Genomic DNA, 21,933 nt, shown 5'->3' on the forward strand with positions numbered 1-21,933 from the left:
CTAGCAGCTCAGGAAGATGGACAGCAATGTTAAGAATAAGAAAATATTTAAAGCATTTAACCAACACTCAAGAGATTACAGCTCCAATGCACCTACAGGTGCATTCTCTGTTGTGAACTTGGATGGTCATGATTATGCAAGTAAAACTGGATCTTTTCTATAATATCATTCTAAAATCTTACAAAGTCATTGCAAACATCCTTTTTAATGCAATGTGTGTTTAATATATGATGTGTGCTATATGAAATATTAGCATAGTAACATAAAATGACACCCACTGACATGGCAATCGGCTATTATGAAACAAAAAATGACTGGAATAATAGCAGGACAATCTAATTCTACAATAAGCAGGACTGCTCTCCTAAGCACTGCCCTCTGCATCCTGTTTTACCATTTATCATAAATGCCATTGCATCTTACATCACTTCTGTTTTCAACACTGTGAAAGTCATTTCTGTGGGGACACACTTCAGCACGGTGCTGTCAACAGGATCTGTAGGTACCATGCCAGCGCAGAACACACATTCATGGAAACAAGCTATTAGTATAGCTACAGCAGCTCCAGAAAGCTTCATTTAAATGATGTCCCTGTGCCCTGATACTGAACCAGTACAAGAGTGATTTAGTTCACCTACCTTATTTTGATGGTGGGAACTACAATCACAAGGTCTCACTGAGATGCATTATGTATGGCTTGTGCAATGTTATTCTGTAGGTAAAGACCAGTCACTTAAAGATTCAGAACAGCAAGAGCCCATCATGTTCCTGTTATTAAGAATTAAACCGGACACGCTTCCAGCTGATTGGTTTAGACAGTGTCAGGGCAGGAAACAAGTGAAAACAGGTCCCTTACCAAGTTAATTTCCCTCTTTACCAGACCTAGCAAGACATTCTTCAGCAGAGTGGGTTGTTAGCTGTGCAGACGGGGCAGGGGGGAGCGTGTTTTAATTATCATTTTAAGAGACACGTTTGAGTGGAGTGTCAGCTCAAAGCCAGATAGAGTTGCTTTGTGATGCTGAGCATTCACTGCAGCGACTGTTATTGGAGCCCAACTCTGAAACCTGTATCATAACAGATGATCTTGCACCTTTACATGAGTGGCAGATGATGAAAACAGAGGCAAAATAAGTGAAAAGGGGGTGCCGTTGTCATGGCAAACCCCTCCCATAAAAGCATATTAGCAAACGTTGTTAAAAAGAGACAAAATAAGTCAAAATAAATTCAAATTAGGTTTGGGTTTTTCAACACAATATTACAAGGGGGTTCATTAAAAAGCATGGCCATTCTTTAAAGCGTGCCGCTAGTAAAATCGACACCAAAAAAGTCTCTAAAAAGACCGAGACTTGACAGGTCTGCAGTTTTTCTTCCTTTAGTAAAATACAGTACTGTCTACTGAGCAGCTGCACTGACATTAACCCTTAGCTAATAAACTGATAGTATCGAAAGTGCTTGAAGAGCATGGTTTACTGTGGCTTTACCAGGGGAATCCATGCTGTTTGCTTAACAATCATTGATCTGCTGTGAATTAGGAAGGAGAAGCCCACCCTATGGTCCACAGCACTGATAGCTGCCATGAAGGGGTGATAAACACCAGGATGAGTGTAGATTCAGTGTATCGCAAGGGTCTCCATAGAAAAGGATATTCTGAGAATCATTTAATTCCCCGCCTCTCGTTCATGAGAAACCCTTTGAACACACAATGGAATCCATCTCTGAACAATGGAAGCAGAGTAATAGAAGGGCAGTTATAAAGTCAAAAACACTGAACATATAGAAACGTTTCCTGACTTGAAAGCAAAATCCTGGGAAAGTTATTTTTTTTTTGTTTTAAATGGCTCATTTAAATAAGCGTCATTACTGAGTATATGATGAAGAAGTTGTGCGAGTTTCCTCTAAGGCTGCAAAATGAATGAACACTCAGGGATTCGTTACTAACTTGAAATATTGCTGATATACTGCCTTGGAGAATTTGATCATGTTCTCATAGCTAATATTGTCACCAGGCAGATTGCAATGAACTCTGTGTTAGCAGAAAGAGTGGAGTCACTTAAAGATAAAGCAGGTCTTCAATGCCTTTCCAAGCTTTGAGTGTTTTTTCTTTCTTCGTTTAATTGGTACAGCAGTGGAAAAATGTTCCAGAACAGACAAATACCTTGGAAAATCAAAATTATAAACCCTGAATCATAAACTCAGCGGTGAAACTAACCAACATGGACACATAAATACATTTTGTATTGAACATTTATAATTTACTCCTATTTTTTTATGTTAAATCTAAAAAAATGAGCACAAAACAAAGCTTTGGCACGGCCTGGAGCTGGAGGGCTAGCCCGGTGGTAATTCTGGAATATTCCATTTAAGGACGGTTTGGGCACACAGAGCACTACAGGCGGTGACACAGTTTTGTTTGTAGCACACATGGAACATTATTACTGGGAAAGACTATTTGTGTTTTTTGTTATGCTAGGATGGTTAAGCACTTGGAAGCTGGATCACTTTCCAGCTACTGAAAAAGGCCACGCCCTGTCTTAGGTTGCATCTCTGCTCAGCCTTCGGTGGTCATGAGACACCGCTGTCAATGTGATTCTGTGCAATTCCATTCATTGTAACCCTTAGCTAAGCAAAAAACTTCATAGAAAAAGTTAGCAACTTTGAAAAAAAAAAAAGAACACAATATGCAATGGTCTATATTGAGCTGAACACTGTGGAATCACCTCAGTACATTCTCTGATATATAGTCTGTACTGTCAGAGTTAATACAAATAAAAATAAAATAACAATAACCCGCATTGCTGCCATGACTACTGGCGTGCCAGAAATCTAAGGAATCTGAAAGAGATGCCTGATAATGAAAAACAGAAACACGCCAGGGTAGACATAACCAGCGTTTCGCTTAGTTTTTGCAGAATACTTCCACAACACTATGAAGGGTACATTATTAAACTAGCTGGGAGACTAACTCACTGTGTGGCTGTGAAAACAAACGCTTGGCCTTTATCTGCAGAAGACCCAACTGCCTATAGAAATAGTTAACCCCCCAGACAGCAAGGGGCTTGGTCTCAGTTGGAATATGCCAGGTATGTTTTCTTTTAAAAACAGCATCGAAATGTATGTGATCCTACATGCCAAGCAAAGGACATCCTATCAGAGACAGATACAGAACATCACTGAAATAGAAACTCTACAGCTGTGGCCAAAAGCTTTGCATCACACTATAGAATGAACTCATTGTGTTTCATAAAGTCGAATGAAACCTGCTCAATAATGGTACATTAACATATTCAATTACATACCTCTTTGTAGTTTTCCATATACTTCACAAAAATTGAAAATTGTGATACTTCGAAATCTATCATGAAATACTGTACTACTATTATGGCAGCACAAAGTGCTTAACTGCAATCAGCACAGACTGACAGGGCCAGTGTCACTGTCCCAGCAAGTCTTGCTCTGAAGTTCGAGGTATATCCTGCCCTAAAGGCTTGCTTTTCTTTAACAAGTGACTGATACTCAGACAGTCAAGAGACAGTTCAAATCGAATCTGCTCTACTCTGAAAAGCAATGCTGTTCACTGCAGCTCCTGGTTTTCTGCAGGAATCTAAAGAACATTAATTCATTGTCTGAAATACTGCCAATATATCTAACAAGGTTTTGTCTGCAGCTTGGCTGCACACGGATTAGTATTTACTCCAGTGAAATGAGGCGGAGGTACAAAATTAACATTAGGAGAGTTAGTGCTAATTAAGATTCAATTAAACTGAAAGCTTAATGACATTTCCAAAAAAAAGAAACTGGTTGGATGTTATTGGATTTTTAATTTAAATTAAGTCTATATTGAGTCAAAATTAGATAAAAACTCAATACAATTTAAAAATTGCTTGCACTGCAGCTCAAAATAGATTACTGCAAGCAGACGGCTGCTTGTCTAGTGCAGGCTGCAGTGTTTTTTTTTTTTGTTTTTTTTTATTTGGAATGTCCAGTAATTTTTTTCCTTCACCGTAGCAACTCCCCACATGGTTCAGGAGAACTGAAGGATCAGTGGAGGTCTTCCTATCCCACGACCAAGTCAGCTTTCTGTATTAATTTGTACAACCTCTGCTGTGTGGCTCCTGTGTGCTAAGCAATATGTTTTGTGGGAGCCAGCAAGATGCTGACATGACCACATGTGGAAGTAGACAGCAAACGTCCCTGAAGGTAACCACACCCAAACAGTAGCATCACAGCAAGCTGCAACCGAGCTCATTGCATTTCCTCACAACCAAAAGCAACACTCTGATTTGGCAAGGGGGTCACCCAGATGTGGTAAATATTACTTTCATTCTGTATCAGGCTATCAACTTATAAACTAATATGTTGACTGTATGACTCACCCTACACACCATGCATCTGTGCTTTTACCAGGGGAGAGCCTCTGGGACCTCTGCACTCCCGTGACTGTATGACTGTATGAGGGGTACGATTTCAAAGGCATTCAATATCCCCTGGAGCACAGTCAAATCGATCATTAAGAAGTGGAAGGTACACAGCATCACCCAGAATCCACTTAAAGCAGGCCATCCTCCCAAACTGAGCAGCCGGGTAAGAAGGGTATTGGTCAGAGAAGCCACCAAGAGGCTAAGAACACCTCTGAAAGATCTACAACGTTCCATGGCTGATATAAGAGGAACTGTCCTTGTGTCAATAATAGCTGAGGTACTCCACAAATCTGGCCTGTACGGAAGAGTGGCAAGAAGGAAGCCATTTCTGAAAAAAGCCCATGTAAAATCCTGCTTGGAATTTGCAAAACGGCATGTGGGAGATTCACAGTGATAGCATTACTATCCTATTATACATGAATAGAACCATTCTATATCATTGTCTATGCTCAGCCCATACACTAACTCACAGTGATAGCATTACTATCCTATTATACATGAATAGAACCATTCTATATCATTGTCTATGCTCAGCCCATACACTAACTCACAGTGATAGCATTACTATCCTATTATACATGAATAGAACCATTCTATATCATTGTCACTGCTCAGCCCATAGTCTTTATATCTTTGTATGGGTACATACGGAAGACGCAAATGCACGATGCCCTTTCCCCCATATAAAGCAATGGAATTTTTTTTTTTTTTAAATGTTCAATGAAAAATATATTTATGATGTGTCCAAAACTTTTTTTTTTTTTCAGCGATCTTCAATACTTCATGCAGGAAGGTGTTAAGGGCCAGTCTCGTGCCTACTCTCCCTGCACATCCCTCCCTAGAGTTCCATTATTTAGCCTTCTGTCCTTCCCACATTCCAGCAAGAAAAACCATGCTTACAGTTTGTTTACAGCACAGTAACAAAATATACTCCTACCGCCAGGGACACAAGCCTTCTCCCTCCTCCAAGCCTGTGTGTCACTTTCAAGGTTAGAATATTGTAATTAGTGCTCAGGACATTTTCCCTAAAAAGATGCTTTTGTTGATATGCTTGTATATTTTACTGGGAACAACTCATGTATAAACAGGGATCATCAGCTTCTTTTAATCTTAAACTAACATTAACCCATATAGAAACAACACCTTTAAGAAAACAGGCAGCGATCACAATTGCTCACCTCTATAGCAAGCACAAAGTTTCAAAGTAATTGCTTCTAAACTCAAAAATAAATCATAATCATTTGTAATAAAGATGTGATTATGAAAAGTAGTTCACATGTTTAATCAGTTTAATGACTAATACAGTTTAGGCACGCCAAAACTTCTGCAAAATTAAATCATTATAAAACTTTGGAAGAAGCCTTGAAATTTGAATCTGCAGATTTCATATAGAGCAACTGAAGGCACAGCTTGTCAAAGGTTATTACTCTCAATTCCAGCAAGAGCCAGAAACAGCTCCATCCCAGGACTTCTGAAAAGCAATTCTACTGTAAGAGAAAGAACAGCTTCAACCCCCCACGCCTTCTACTCTCTGGTGAAAGGCACACAGTGACAGCACTAAATACTGGGGCTGCCATCTTTACATTTTCTGTAAATGTGTAACCACCTGCAGTTGAGAAGGAAGGCGTGCACTCCCTGGGCAGTCTAAATCCAGCTCCACCAACAATCCAAGACCTTATTTGTTTAATAATAGGTATTTTCTAAACAGTAAAATATGTTTTTCATTCCCACCCTTGGCTTGAAACCACAAAATTATTTTTTTAATGTAAAATCTATACCGTAGGAACATGCACAAGCAGGCAGCAATGTGTGAACAATGTGTTTTATTGGAGTCATTTCGGTAACACTTCAATACAGTTGAAACAATAAGATTACACTAGAAGCTCTACTTTTGAAGTCCTGTTTCTTGCTGCTGTTTTGAGGTCAGGATCATTAGCCTCCTGCTAAGACAGAGACCATCAATAACTCCGCTCTCCGAAGATGTAGGAATCTCTCCCTCTGAGTAAGGGCAATGAGAGTCATCCCACTCTGGGGTGATGGAACAGGCTGATTCACACATGCAACTAAATATAACAGCATGGCTAGCAGTGCCAATTATCCAAAACCTTGCAACAAAGGAAGCTGGAACAGTAATCAAAGTGAAACCTTCTTCTTACTCTACTGGCACTGAAAATAAGCATGCCACCGCTCTCCTCACAGCGTGCGAGAGGACGTGGACACAAAACCAGACTCCATTCAACATAGAAACCACCAGGAGATTCTCATGCTGTCTGGGACGATTTTATATATATATATATATATATATGCAGTGCTACCCTGTTATAACACGACCTGTTACAGTGCGGAATCGGTATATATATTATATATATATATATATATATATATATATATATATATATATATATATATATATATATATATGTGTGTGTGTATATATATATATATATATATATATATATATATATATATATATATATATAAAGTTATAACACAACCTGTTACACTGCGGAATCGGTTAGAACACAGTAAGGTCGTGGCTCCCATTTCTCCCATAATGCAATTTGACTTTCAAACACTGGGTGAACGTTCCAGATACTTTAAGTGATCCTGGTGATGTCCTTGTGAATTATGCTAGGATAAATTGTAATAGAAACTTTGTTTTATTGTTGTTTTTACAGTATTTAAATGCATTTAAGTAGAAACTGGGACAAATCATACTTCTAAAGCTCCTGTGCTTGCACTGTATAATTTTTTTTCTAACAGTAAAAACAAACTGTCCGTTAATGTGATAAAACGAGTAGGAAACAATACAAGTGTGTAGAAACGTCTTTGGGTTCTGTGCTACTTATTTACAGTTTATTATAAAAAAAATATATACAATTTAAACAAGAGTAGCAGTTTCAATTATACTGTATATACTGTAACAAGCCAAGATTTATACTGTTGCAGGACTGGTCTAGGGACCCTGTTGTTTGTGTGTTTGTTAGCAGGGAAGTGGTAAGCTTGCCTTAGCCGGGATTGGTGGTGAAGTCCGGGGAGGCGGGACATGAAAGAATATAGAGGGGTGCCCACATCAGCGCGGGCAGAGCCGAGTAAGACAAGCTGCTATGTAAGCACAAGACTGTTTGTTGCTTTGGCAAGACAAAACAACAGAAATGCCAATATTCGTTATAAGACAAAACACAAATAACGCAGTATCCTAATTATGGACCTCCACAAACTCATTATAATGGCGGAGCACTGTCTATATATGAATTATGTATTGAAAGCTGTGAGGTAGCGTGTGAATTGACTGTATAGGTATACACTGTATAGGAAAGACAGGCAGGACAGAAGAGGAGGAGGGGTAGCGCTATACATAAGAAACAGTCTTGAAGCCCAGGTGTTAAACCTGGACAAAGAAAATAAAACCGAATCAATATGGGTCAGAATAACAGACAAAAATTCAAAAGGCATAATAATAGGAGCATGCTATAGACCGCCAGATTCAGACAGTGAGCACAATAATCTGTTATACAATGACATTAGAAATGCGTGTAGCAAAGGAGAAGCCATACTAATGGGGGATTTCAACTTCCCCCAAATAAAATGGGAAAACCCGGTGGGTAGCACGAAGGATGAAATAGAAATGGTGGAAATGACAAATGACTGCTTCCTAACACAATTTGTGAAGGCACCCACTAGAGGGGAGGCATGCCTTGATTTAGTCTTTTCAAATAACGAAGATAGAATAACTAAAACAGAGGTCAGAGAACCACTGGCAAACTCAGACCACAACATGGTCTCATTTGAAGTGTTTTTTAAATCCCCAAAAATAAAGACTAAAGTTAAGGTTTACAATTTTAGAAAAGCAAACTATGAAGGCATGAAACAGAGACTAACAGAAGTAGATTGGAGTAAAATAGAGAAAACACCCACAGAAGAAGGATGGTTGTTCTTCAAAAATGTAGTACTAGAGGCGCAAAACAATTACATCCCTAAAGTAGACAAATCTAAATGTAAAACTAAATTGCCAAAATGGTTTAATAGATCAATTAAAAAAAAATATTCAGCGAAAAAAGGCACTTTACAGAGCATTAAAAAAGGACCAAAAAGAAAGTACGCAGAAAGAGTACACAGAACTGCAAACACAAGTCAAAAAGGAAGTTAGAAAGGCCAAGAGAGAAATAGAAATGAACATTGCTAAGGGAGCTAAAACCAATTCCAAAATGTTTTTCCAATATTACAACAGCAAGAGAACATTCAAAGAGGAGATTAAATGTTTAAGAGATACAAATGGCAAAATCGTAGAGGAAGAAAAAAAAATAGCAAATATGTTAAATGATTACTTTTCACAAGTTTTTACAAAGGAAGATACTGACAACATGCCCCACATGTCATCCAGTTCCTATCCAGTTTTAAATAACTTTAGCATAACTGAGGCAGAAGTGTTAAAGGGACTAGGAGCTCTTAAAATAAACAAATCCCCTGGGCCGGATGAGATCCTCCCAGTAGTACTCAAAGAAATGAAAGAAGTAATTTACAAACCGCTAACCAAGATCATGCAGCAGTCTCTTGACACAGGGGTGGTACCGACAGACTGGAAAATTGCAAACGTAATACCGATCCACAAAAAGGGAAACAAAACTGAACCAGGTAACTACAGACCAGTAAGCCTGACTTCTATTATATGCAAACTTATGGAAACTATAATAAGATCCAAAATGGAAAATTACCTATATGGTAACAGGGTACTGGGAGACAGTCAACATGGTTTTAGGAAAGGGAGATCGTGCCTAACTAACTTGCTTGATTTTTTTGAGGATGCAACATCGATAATGGATAATTGCAAAGCATATGACATGGTTTATTTAGATTTCCAGAAAGCTTTTGACAAAGTCCCGCACAAAAGATTAATTCTCAAACTGAACGCAGTTGGGATTCAAGGAAACGCATGTACATGGATTAGGGAGTGGTTAACATGTAGAAAACAGAAAGTACTGATTAGAGGAAAAACCTCAGAATGGAGTGTGGTAACCAGCGGTGTACCACAGGGATCAGTATTAGGTCCTCTGCTATTCCTAATCTACATTAATGATTTAGATTCTGGTATAGTAAGCAAACTTGTTAAATTTGCAGACGACACAAAAGTAGGAGGAGTGGCAAACACTGTTGCAGCAGCAAAGGTCATTCAAAATGATCTAGACAAGATTCAGAACTGGGCAGACACATGGCAAATGGCAAATAATATTTAATGAAAAGTGTAAGGTACTGCACGCAGGAAATAAAAATGTACATTATAAATATCATATGGGAGATATTGAAATTGGAGAAGGAATCTATGAAAAAGACCTAGGAGTTTTTGTTGACTCAGAAATGTCTTCATCTAGGCAATGTGGGGAAGCTATAAAAAAGGCTAACAAGATGCTTGGATACATTGTGAAAAGTGTTGAATTTAAATCAAGGGAAGTAATGTTAAAACTGTACAATGCACTTGTAAGACCTCATCTTGAATATTGTGTTCAGTTCTGGTCACCTCGCTATAAAAAAGATATTGCTGCTCTAGAAAGAGTGCAAAGAAGAGCGACCAGAATTATTCCGGGCTTAAAAGGCATGTCATATGCAGACAGGCTAAAAGAATTGAATCTGTTCAGTCTTGAACAAAGAAGACTACGTGGCAACCTAATTCAAGCATTCAAAATTCTAAAAGGTATTGACAGTGTCGACCCAAGGGACTTTTTCAGCCTGAAAAAAGAAACAAGGACCAGGGGTCACAAATGGAGTTTAGAAAAAGGGGCATTCAGAACAGAAAATAGGAGACACTTTTTTACACAGAGAATTGTGAGGGTCTGGAATCAACTCCCCAGTAATGTTGTTGAAGCTGACACCCTGGGATCCTTCAAGAAGCTGCTTGATGAGATTTTGGGATCAATAAGCTACTAACAACCAAACGAGCAAGATGGGCCGAATGGCCTCCTCTCGTTTGTAAACTTTCTTATGTTCTTATGTTCTAATTCTCAATGGATCCTCCTCTCACAGCTGTGTGTATTGAAAGCTGTGAGAGAGCGTGTGAATTCTCAATGGATCCTCCTCACAGTTGTGTGTATTGAAAGCTGTGAGAGAGCGTGTGAATTCTCAATGGATCCTCCTCACAGCTGTGTGTATTGAAAGCTATGAGAGAGCGTGTGAATTCTCAATGGATCCTCACAGCTGTGTGTATTGAAAGCTGTGAGAGAGCGTGTGAATTCTCAATGGATCCTCCTCACAGCTGTGTGTATTGAAAGCTGTGAGAGAGCGTGTGAATTTTCACAAAGTGTTGGTTTTCTATTTTATATGTTGCTGTGCTTTGTCTGTTTATTTTCTTTCTCAATGGATCCTCCTCACAGCTGTGTGTATTGAAAGCTGTGAGGGAGCATGTGAATTCTCAATGGATCCTCACAGTTGTGTGTATTGAAAGCTGTGAGAGAGCGTGTGAATTCTCAATGGATCCTCACAGCTGTGTGTATTGAAAGCTGTGAGGGAGCATGTGAATTCTCAATGGATCCTCACAGCTGTGTGTATTGAAAGCTGTGAGGGAGAGTGTGAATTCTCAATGGATCCTCCTCACAGCTGTGTGTATTGAAAGCTGTGAGGGAGCGTGTGAATTCTCAATGGATCCTCCTCACAGCTGTGTGTATTGAAAGCTGTGAGGGAGCGTGTGAATTCTCAATGGATCCTCACAGCTGTGTGTATTGAAAGCTGTGAGGGAGCGTGTGAATTCTCAATGGATCCTCCTCACAGCTGTGTGTATTGAAAGCTGTGAGGGAGCGTGTGAATTCTCAATGGATCCTCCTCACAGCTGTGTGTATTGAAAGCTGTGAGAGAGCGTGTGAATTCTCAATGGATCCTCACAGCTGTGTGTATTGAAAGCTGTGAGAGAGCGTGTGAATTCTCAATGGATCCTCCTCACAGCTGTGTGTATTGAAAGTTGTGAGAGAGCGTGTGAATTTTCACAAAGTGTTGGTTTTCTATTTTATATGTTGCTGTGCTTTGTCTGTTTATTTTCTTTCTCAATGGATCCTCCTCACAGCTGTGTGTATTGAAAGCTGTGAGGGAGCATGTGAATTCTCAATGGATCCTCACAGTTGTGTGTATTGAAAGCTGTGAGAGAGCGTGTGAATTCTCAATGGATCCTCACAGCTGTGTGTATTGAAAGCTGTGAGGGAGCATGTGAATTCTCAATGGATCCTCACAGCTGTGTGTATTGAAAGCTGTGAGGGAGCGTGTGAATTCTCAATGGATCCTCACAGCTGTGTGTATTGAAAGCTGTGAGAAAGCATGTGAATTCTCAATGGATCCTCCTCACAGCTGTGTGTATTGAAAGCTGTGAGGGAGCGTGTGAATTCTCAATGGATCCTCCTCACAGCTGTGTGTATTGAAAGCTGTGAGGGAGTGTGTGAATTCTCAATGGATCCTCCTCACAGCTGTGTGTATTGAAAGCTGTGAGGGAGCGTGTGAATTCTCAATGGATCCTCCTCACAGCTGTGTGTATTGAAAGCTGTGAGAGAGCGTGTGAATTCTCAATGGATCCTCACAGCTGTGTGTATTGAAAGCTGTGAGAGAGCGTGTGAATTTTCAATGGATCCTCCTCACAGCTGTGTGTATTGAAAGCTGTGAGGGAGCGTGTGAATTCTCAATGGATCCTCTTCACAGCTGTGTGTATTGAAAGCTGTGAGGGAGCGTGTGAATTCTCAATGGATCCTCACAGCTGTGTGTATTGAAAGCTGTGAGAAAGCATGTGAATTCTCAATGGATCCTCCTCACAGCTGTGTGTATTGAAAGCTGTGAGGGAGCATGTGAATTCTCAATGGATCCTCACAGCTGTGTGTATTGAAAGCTGTGAGAGAGCGTGTGAATTCTCAATGGATCCTCCTCACAGCTGTGTGTATTGAAAGCTGCGAGGGAGCGTGTGAATTCTCAATGGATCCTCACAGCTGTGTGTATTGAAAGCTGTGAGAGAGCGTGTGAATTCTCAATGGATCCTCACAGCTGTGTGTATTGAAAGCTGTGAGGGAACGTGTGAATTCTCAATGGATCCTCCTCACAGCTGTGTGTATTGAAAGCTGTGAGGGAGCGTGTGAATTCTCAATGGATCCTCACAGCTGTGTGTATTGAAAGCTGTGAGGGAGCGTGTGAATTCTCAATGGATCCTCCTCACAGCTGTGTGTATTGAAAGCTGTGAGGGAGCGTGTGAATTCTCAATGGATCCTCACAGCTGTGTGTATTGAAAGCTGTGAGAGAGCGTGTGAATTCTCAATGGATCCTCCTCACAGCTGTGTGTATTGAAAGCTGTGAGGGAGCGTGTGAATTCTCAATGGATCCTCCTCACAGCTGTGTGTATTGAAAGCTGTGAGGGAGTGTGTGAATTCTCAATGGATCCTCACAGCTGTGTGTATTGAAAGCTGTGAGGGAGCGTGTGAATTCTCAATGGATCCTCCTCACAGTTGTGTATTGAAAGCTGTGAGAGAGCGTGTGAATTCTCAATGGATCCTCCTCAGCTGTGTGTATTGAAAGCTGTGAGGGAGCGTGTGAATTCTCAATGGATCCTCACAGCTGTGTGTATTGAAAGCTGTGAGAGAGCGTGTGAATTCTCAATGGATCCTCCTCATAGTTGTGTGTATTGAAAGCTGTGAGGGAGCGTGTGAATTCTCAATGGATCCTCCTCACAGCTGTGTGTATTGAAAGCTGTGAGGGAGCGTGTGCATTCTCAATGGATCCTCCTCACAGCTGTGTGTATTGAAAGCTGTGAGGGAGTGTGTGAATTCTCAATGGATCCTCACAGCTGTGTGTATTGAAAGCTGTGAGGGAGCGTGTGAATTCTCAATGGATCCTCACAGCTGTGTGTATTGAAAGCTGTGAGGGAGCGTGTGAATTCTCAATGGATCCTCACAGCTGTGTGTATTGAAAGCTGTGAGGGAGCGTGTGAATTCTCAAAGGATCCTCCTCATAGCTGTGTGTACTGAAAGCTGTGAGGGAGCGTGTGAATTCTCAATGGATCCTCACAGCTGTGTGTATTGAAAGCTGTGAGAGAGCGTGTGAATTTTCACAAAGTGTTGGTTTTCTATTTTATATGTTGCTGTGCTTTGTCTGTTTATTTTCTTTAACTCAATGTAAAGGCAAGCTTGAGGAAAGTTACTAATAAGGACACGTTTCTTATTTAGTATGTAGGTTGTCAGGCTCTTGTAATCTTCTGTACCAGTCTGCCTCTTGTACTCTCTTATAGCAATATGTCTTAGTAGCAGGGTGTGTGTGTGTGTGTAATGCATGGACCGTGAGTGTGATGACGTCACCTCAGGCTTGTTTAGAGCTTGTGTGTTACAGCAGAAGAAGAGAAGAAAGACTGCCACACTCTGTGTCTCTGAGATTGGTAATCATGCCTTTTCGTACTGCATGCTGTTCTCTCAGTTTAATAAAGCATCGGTATTAAACTGAATAATTGTTGTGTTGAGCAAGTCACTCTGGTGTTATCCACAAAGTAAGACTCAGTGAGCCACTTAATGTGTTTGACACCCACAAAAGAGGAGGGACCATTTATCACTGGCTAGTAAACTGCAGAGAGAAAGGACACTCACATATTTTATAGCCCAGTTTCTCAGCATGAGCTCTCTTTGCCAGGAACTGTCCCTCAATTAGAGCCCTGACCTCAACCTCCTCCGGGAAGCCTGCCACCTGAGCCAAACAACAAGGAGAAGAAGAAGGACACATTCCTTAATCGGGTATGATATATGGAGGATGTCTGTAATATTTGAAAACACTTATAAAAGAAGGCATTGTTAAAGAATCATGTAACCATACAGCATGGGAAAATAAGTGGCATGAATGTACATCAAAACACCTGTTAATCATGTGTAATTGAGAGATTTACAGGTTTAAAAAGACAGCAAATGGACCGTTTGCCAGTTTCTAATTGCAATTAAACCCTGCCTACCTTTGTAGTTGACCATGTCTGTCGACTGCCAACTAGCAGAGGGTAATGCCTGCTAATCAGGGCTATAGACTGTATTGCTGAAGTAAAAGAGAGCGCCCTCTGGTGACCAGCTACTTTGAATGGTTTTCTTTTGTAGTGCTGGCAATGCCCAATAGCTATGCGCTAGATCAGGGGTGTTCAATCACGGTCCTGGAGGGCCACTCCACTCCAGGTTTAACAGGTAAAATTATATAATGAACTACTGCAAGGTCTGGATGGAGGTTTAATTGGTTCAACTAAACAATTTAGAATAGGGTTGGAACAAAGACCAGGAGTGGAAGGACTAACTTTGGCCACCCCTGCATTAGATATTGCTGACTGCATACAATATAATACAACCTGTTGAACTGTACCCCTGGTCTTACCTTGTCGTTTTCCCCATTAACTCTGTGAACCCCCACGGCTGCCGGGGTAATCTCCATTACATCAAAATATATTCCTGAAACAACACAAGACAGTTCTGGTAAGATGCACATATGTTGACGGTCTCACTCTTTAAGAACTGAAGACTTTGAAATAAACGTCCTGTAAACACGACTGTCATTGAATTTCTTACGTTTCGTTCAGAATTTCTAAATGCAGCACTTTGAAGTGTTTACTCTCACCTCTGCCTACGTGACTGAGAGCACTAAGAGAAAACAGAGCAATCCTCACCTGAAAGGGTGCTATTGTTTAATATGACTATTGGGAGCTGTTCTCATCCTGTCTCCCAGGGGTGGAGACAACACCAAACCCTGTGGTAGAAGAATGCAACCTAAAACTAATTTCACCATTGAAGAAACTGAGAAAGCTCTAAAGTCAAAATGTCAAAGGAAAACACCCTTTCAAGTTACAAACTGAGAAATAAACTACCCACCAGACTTAAACTGCCTTAAATTAAATACGTGCTCTGTTTATTTCTAGGTTTGTAACTTGAACAGCTTTTTTTTTCTACTTCTGAATCAGCCCTAAAGGAATTTATTTAACAAATAAAAACAAAAAAATACAATTTAAGTTAAAATTTTGAAAGTAAAACAGCACTTAATTTCAGAAAAGCAAACTTCACGGGCCATTCCAATGTGGTCAGTCTTCTTAATTAAGCACGTTTTGGCACACAGTGCTGTAGCTTTAGTGTTCTAGTCACCTTTACCACACTGCAGAACTAAATTTCCCAAACTTTAAAAAATAACGCTAAGACACCCTAGAATGAACGAAGGCTAGAACTGCACCAGGCGAGCTAAAGGAAGCATACAATCAGCTAAGCAAGCTGGAGCTCCACTCACAGCACTGGCCTGCTTATTCATAAGGACACACAAGACACATTTAGCACACTTGTCTTTACCTATGTTGCCGTTATTCCCAACAGGTGTGGCCTTCAGAGCTTTTGAAAACTCTTCCCATGAGCCTCCTGCACATTCCTCCCTGATTCTCTCTCTGGTAAAGGAGCCATTTTTAAAACTAGAAGCAACAGACATGGGACATGGTGCCAGAGAATGTTAATGAGGCCGGAATGACCACCTTGAAACAGAAACACACAAGTGACACAAACAGCAGGCTTGGGGTAGACTTAACCACGCCCTCCTGGGGAGGGAACTGTTTTCATGCCAGGGGTAGTCAATACGACTAGAGTTCAGGGGCAGTGCGCATGCATACAGGGCCAGAGCCAGCCTAGTTCTGTACTCAGGTGTAAACAGGTGGCTCAGATGATAAGAATCTTTAATCTGATTGACCCTAAGCCAGCTCGGGTCTGGGTTGTAAGTGTAAACACACCTAGACAGTGGTGAGAGCTGCAACACCCTCCCTGATTTCATACTGTTTCCAGTTGAATGACTCAGACAACCATTCACTGTGTTTTATCTGTTGCTCTGCATTGTATTTCACTGTAATGTAATGTAATGTAATTCTTCCAAAGGAGAGGGTTTTAAATAAGTACTACCATATCAATGCCATGTAGGCCTGGCTATCAACTGGATTGCAAAAGATATGTCCTTCCACTGTGGGTCTGGGGTCCTGAATCCATAGGAAGACTGTGTCACTGGTACCAAGACTGATCTGTTTCAACAGAAACACAGCATCTCTTAGCAAACATGCACGTGATATCCATATACAGTGGTCCACACACTACCACAGAGTCAACTGTATTTTAACAAGACTGAAATTAAACATACAATATAGTAAAGCTGTTTCAACATTTCATTGTCGCAGTACTCACAAAATGTATCTGCCTAAACTTTAATATACATAAAATATAAAGTTGCAGAGTCCCACAATAAAAAAAAAAAAAAGAAAGAATCTTCCTTGCCTATTGCAAGCAGCTTTCCACTGGGCATTCTATCATTCTATCATTCTATTCTAGAACCCCTGATTTTCAGCTCGGTTTAGAATGTCCCATTATTTCTATGATTTGTTTTTTTTCTCTTCACTGCAGCAGTTCCCCACACAGCTCAGAACTGAAGGTCCAGTGGGTGTCCTCCGAGCCCACGACCGAGCTGCTTCCTCTTGTACTCCCTGGAAGCTCGCGGCCCCTGGAGGATCCAGTCCTGAAGGTATCTGTCTGATCCGACTACACGTCTGGCCGGTGGAGTCCGCTGTGGCACAATGAGGAGAAACAGTCCCTGCCTGTTCTGCCTCCCTAACCCACGGGAATGCCAGAGCCAATGCCAGGCTCCCCCCGGAAACCCCGGCGACAACCGGAGACTTTGCACAGCCAGGACGTGAAGCTGAACTCCCCTGGCTGTATGACTCACCCTGCACACAACGGGGAGGCGCTGGGGGACCTAGACCCTTGTCTGCTTTAGTATTGATGGGACATTGCTTCTGTACTGTCAGAACAGTAGTTTTCTACTAGTACTGCAGCACAGCAGCAGAATGTGTATCACAAGCCTGGATAATTGTCACATTGCAGGGATGGAAATAGACTCCCACTGCACAGCAGTTTGAGCCAAATGGTGACAGTGCTATGCAGTATGAGTCTTATTTCCATCCCTGCATTCTGAGATAGCGACCCTGGAGTCATCTGCGTATCTGGCATGGGAAGACCCTTTGGGAAAGAGCAATTTCAAACATGACCTTTTATTAATTCATCGGCATGGTGTTTACTCACTGCAATGTCTCCTTCCTGGAGTCTCATCCCTGCCAAGGACCCTGGACAAAACAGGACAAGACAAGTTCAACTCAAACCAGCTTTCTCCGGTCACCAATCAAGATGCCTGCATTCCCCATCAGCTGTCTGCTGTTAGTGTTTTAAAAGAAGGCAGAGGGGTTTGTATTACACCCCCTTCTGTCACTGCATGTATAATTGTACTGCTAAGTTTCCTATCTACGTATCTATTTTTTCAAAGTTTTGGTAACTTCAACTCCGTAGAGTTCACACAAACTGTTTAAAAATGTTTTAAATGTAATTAAAAAATCGTGACAGAAGGGTCATTTAAAACAAAGGTGTTCAAGTGTAGTAAATGAATCCCTAAAAAACAGACATTTTTAACTTGTATTAATTAATGTACTTGTTGAAGTATCACTGGAAACCACAAGGGGGGGCTCTAAACCAATTAAGAGATGGCTGGATACTTACCTGGGTTGTCCCCTGTGAAAGCTATCACTTTACAGTCAGGCGAGAAGCCATAGCGCTGGACATAGTATGACGACACAGAACCCTAGAGGGGAAACCAATTAGGATTGGAAATGAGCCCCTGAACATTCCTCTTAAAAGGGCATGTTCACAGTAACTGAATGGAAAAATCCACCACATTGTACCCAGCACACAGTCAATCCACTCACCCCGAATACAGCATGCATCCTGTTTTTGCGTAGTTTCTCAACACAGTTCCAGCGTGTGCAGTTTCTGGCGTATTTTCTTACGCAATTATACGCTGTAAATGAGATTTCGTTTTTGTTGATCACCTACCAGAACTGCCACTGAAGGCAGTGGGCTCCCCAGCTTCCCTCCCAGCCCAGGTGCCACGGCTGTCAGGCAGTCCTGTGCCCACTCTTTCTTAGAGATGTCCATTAAATTCATCCCAGAGCCTGGCAACAAAGAGAGCCCAGTAGAAAATTTGCCAATTGACAAATATATTTATTTCCTTTGGTGTTCTTCACCCCAAAAATAAAAGTAATTTGAGTAAAACTCAGACCCAATTCACTAAACAAATCATTCAATAACTCAAGCAAAGGCTTTAAGCGATGACAAAACAAATAACAGTGAAAAACCATTTCCCTAATCAAGCAAAATTGACAGGTATCTTCTCCCCCCAGGTGAATAATGGAGAGAAATTAGTTGGTGGCCACAATGGTGTGCAATATTCTCCACTGCAGATCCCCCACTCTTTCAGGAACTGGTGATCCATACAGATTCCTCCATGCAGGTGTGATGGAGTCCTCTACCTGTAGCCTCTCTCGCCAGTGTGCATCAGGCAAGTTTTTCAACTTTTGAAAATGCAACACTTTCACACATGTCTGATACATATCTTTTTTTTTTTTGTTTCCCCCTGAACCGAACCTTATATCCTTCTCCAAACTTTAGGATCTGCCCCAGGGTATCAGTGGTCTGTCTATTGCAGGTTCAATTTGCAGGTCCAACTCTGACGGTTCTGTCTCCAGCTGGCTTTTTCCTAGGAACTTCTGCAACCCTTCTGCAGGCAAAACAGCTTTAAGCTGCACTAAAAATCCCTCCATCACACGCACTGACTTCACACCCAGCTCACTTGCTATTGATTCTGCAGTTTTCCAGGCTTGGTTATCAAAATTCTTTAAATTACCGGCCTTCACTACTGCACTGGAAATTAAAAGTAAAACAAAAAACTCTTTGATTCTAAAAGATTGCACTTTAACGCTGAGTTATAAATTAGAGGCTCTTCAAGCATCCAATACAACCCTACAGACTTCAAATCTCTGTTAATTCTAAAAACCTTCCAAGCATTCAGTATCCCCCTATAAAAAACAGGTAAGACAGAGAGATTTAACTTTCCAACATCCAATAAGAACAGATGCCTATCAAAATTGAACCTCCCTACTAAACGAAGGAAGGCAAAAGCTACTGTTCTCCAGGGTAGTGATTCTTGAAAGTACAGCAGCCTCTGAAGCGAATGGAGTCTAAAAGTTGTTATTCTGCTTCTTATGTCCATCAGTCCCTGTCCTCCTTCTTCTACAGGCAAGTATAGCACCCCCTGCTTTATCCAATGCAGCCCATCCCAAAAGAAGCTGCTCAGCAATAATCTCTGAATTTCCAACAGCAGACACGGAGGGGATCCCCACATATTAATCTGTGCCACAGCATTGACGTGAGCAGATTATTAATAATTAAAACTCTTCCTCTATAGGAAAGTTTAATTAGAAGCCACTGCCATTTATCCAGTCAGCCTTTCACCTGATCCAGTACTCCTTCCCAATTCTCTTTAGCCAGTCCCTGCTCTCCCAAGTAAACACCCAGATGTCTGAAAACCTCCCTATTCCATTTAAGCCCTGATGGTAAATCTGGTGGTCTGCTGCCCTCCCACTCTCCAATTAAAAAGGCATTACTTTTGTCCCAATTTACCGAGCTGAGGACACTCTTTCACATACCCTCAAGCTCTCCACTATGATCTGAATGTCTTTCTTATTTGTTACTAAGACAGCAAGATCATCAATGTAAGCCACCACCTTAACAGGCTCCATTGTCACAGTAGGGATAGACAACCCATTCAATATCTTTCTCAATTTTACCATCAGGGGTTCAAATGACAGAGAATATAATATTCCTGATAGGGAACAACCTTGACGAATTCCCCTTTGGACTTTAAAAGGAGACATAATACACCATTTATTTTAAGTACACTAAAAATGCTACTGTAGAGCAACTAAATTTTTCCCAGAAACCTGGGACCAAAGCCAAATGACCCAATAACATCAAAAAAATACTGGTGGTCTACCCGGTCAAAAGCCTTCTCTTGATCAAGAGAAAGCAAACCAGCTTTAAAACCAAAGAGCTTGGAGGCAACTATTAAGTCCTGCACTAAAAATATATTAACGAATATTGTTCGGCCATGTACACAGTATGTTTGGTCTGAATGCACAATAGTGCTCACTACTCTGCTGAGTCCATTTGTCAATGCCTTTGACAAGATTTTATAGTCAGTGCAAAGAATACTTACAGATCTCCAGTTCTTAATAAGATACAAGTCCCCATTCTTAGGCAGCAGAGTCAGTACTGCACGCCAGCAGCTCAGTGGCAGCTCATTTTCCACAATGCACTCCTCCATCACTTCCAAAAAGTCACTTCCCACCTCAGACCAGAAAGTCTTATAAAACTCAACAGCTATTCCATCGATTCCGGGCGTTTTGCCCATGTTGATCCCTTCCAGAGCTTTAGAAAGTTCTTGCAATGTCAATGCACTCTCTAGCTTCTCTTTCTCTTCTTCTGGAACCTGTGTCAGCCCCTGGAGGAACTGCTTGGTTCCCTCAGATCCATCCACAGCCTCCGCTGTACACAGCTGTGAAAAGAAACCCACAGTATGCTCCCTGATAGCCGCAGGCTCACACAGCAACTGACCATTTGCTGTTCTAAGGCAGTGTATTGCTTTACTCTGAGCCACTTTCGTTTCCAATGCAAAACAACATTGAGTTGGAGCATCCATCTGAGAAAGTTTTAAAAACCTTGAATGTACCAGTGCTCCCTGTACCTGTGAGTCCAACAACTCAGCCAAACTCCCCTTTTTGACCTTCAGGACTTGATAAAGCCTGTCACTGTATGTAGCCTCCAGTGCATTATGGAGTTCAGTAATCTCCTCCTCCAGCTCTCTCATCGCCTCACTAGTGCTCTTTGTAGCATTCATAGTGTACTGTTGACAAAACAGTCGGGTCTGAATTTTACTCCCGTCCCACCATTGCCTTATTGATAAAAAAGCTTTTTTCTGCCTCCTTCACCGTTCCCAAAAGAATCTAAAACATTTAAAAAAATTACTATTTTTTAAAAGTTTAGTATTAAAATGCCAATAAGATGAATAAACACGTGCAGTAGGGATAATCATATTCAAACTGACCAAACTATGATCAGAAAGACCTGTGGGGTGAATAGTACATTTAGAATAATAATTTAATTGATGCTTAAAAACATAAAATGTATCTAGTCGAGCTAAACATATATTCCCAGCACTCCCCTTAGCCCAGGTATACTGCTTCACATTAGGATTCATTACTCTCCACACATCCTCCATATCCTGTGCTGTTAGAACAGTAACCAGCTCCTTAACTCACCTGGGGTGAGGCTCTGGGCCATTTCTGTCTAGCCTGTCGATAACTGTACAGTTAAAATCACCAGCTAATAAAACCACCTCTTCAGCCTGACTCTGGGCAATAACTCCATTGAGAGTCTGAAAAAACAGCACCCTCTCTCCCCCATCACTTGGTGCATAAATATTAACAAATACTAAATTACTACCCTCTACAGATACTTGCACTTTTAACACGCGCCCTTTAATGATCTCATTTACATTGATAGAGTCATACTTAAACCCCTTTGCAAATAATATGGCAACTCCAGCACTAAAATTTGTCCCATGACTAAAAAAAACCTCACCT

At 41.0% G+C, this 21,933-nt stretch overlaps 1 protein-coding gene across 2 annotated transcripts in view; it reads right to left on the reverse strand.

Moving 5' to 3' along the window:
• xylb (xylulokinase homolog (H. influenzae)) overlaps positions 1 to 21,933 on the reverse strand; it is a 53,074-nt gene that overhangs the window by 18,240 nt on the left and 12,901 nt on the right. For both annotated transcript variants that reach the window (XM_041246831.1, XM_041246830.1), the window contains exons 9-15: positions 18,287 to 18,405; positions 17,954 to 18,035; positions 17,486 to 17,526; positions 16,319 to 16,434; positions 15,725 to 15,840; positions 14,769 to 14,842; positions 14,009 to 14,105 (exon numbers count right to left, since the gene is read on the reverse strand). In XM_041246831.1, the coding sequence (XP_041102765.1) occupies positions 14,009 to 14,105; positions 14,769 to 14,842; positions 15,725 to 15,840; positions 16,319 to 16,434; positions 17,486 to 17,526; positions 17,954 to 18,035; positions 18,287 to 18,405 (645 nt within the window). The remainder of the gene's footprint in view (positions 1 to 14,008; positions 14,106 to 14,768; positions 14,843 to 15,724; positions 15,841 to 16,318; positions 16,435 to 17,485; positions 17,527 to 17,953; positions 18,036 to 18,286; positions 18,406 to 21,933) is intronic.

Source organism: Polyodon spathula, chromosome 4, assembly GCF_017654505.1.
Source record: "Polyodon spathula isolate WHYD16114869_AA chromosome 4, ASM1765450v1, whole genome shotgun sequence".
Taxonomy (NCBI): Eukaryota; Metazoa; Chordata; class Actinopteri; order Acipenseriformes; family Polyodontidae; genus Polyodon; species Polyodon spathula.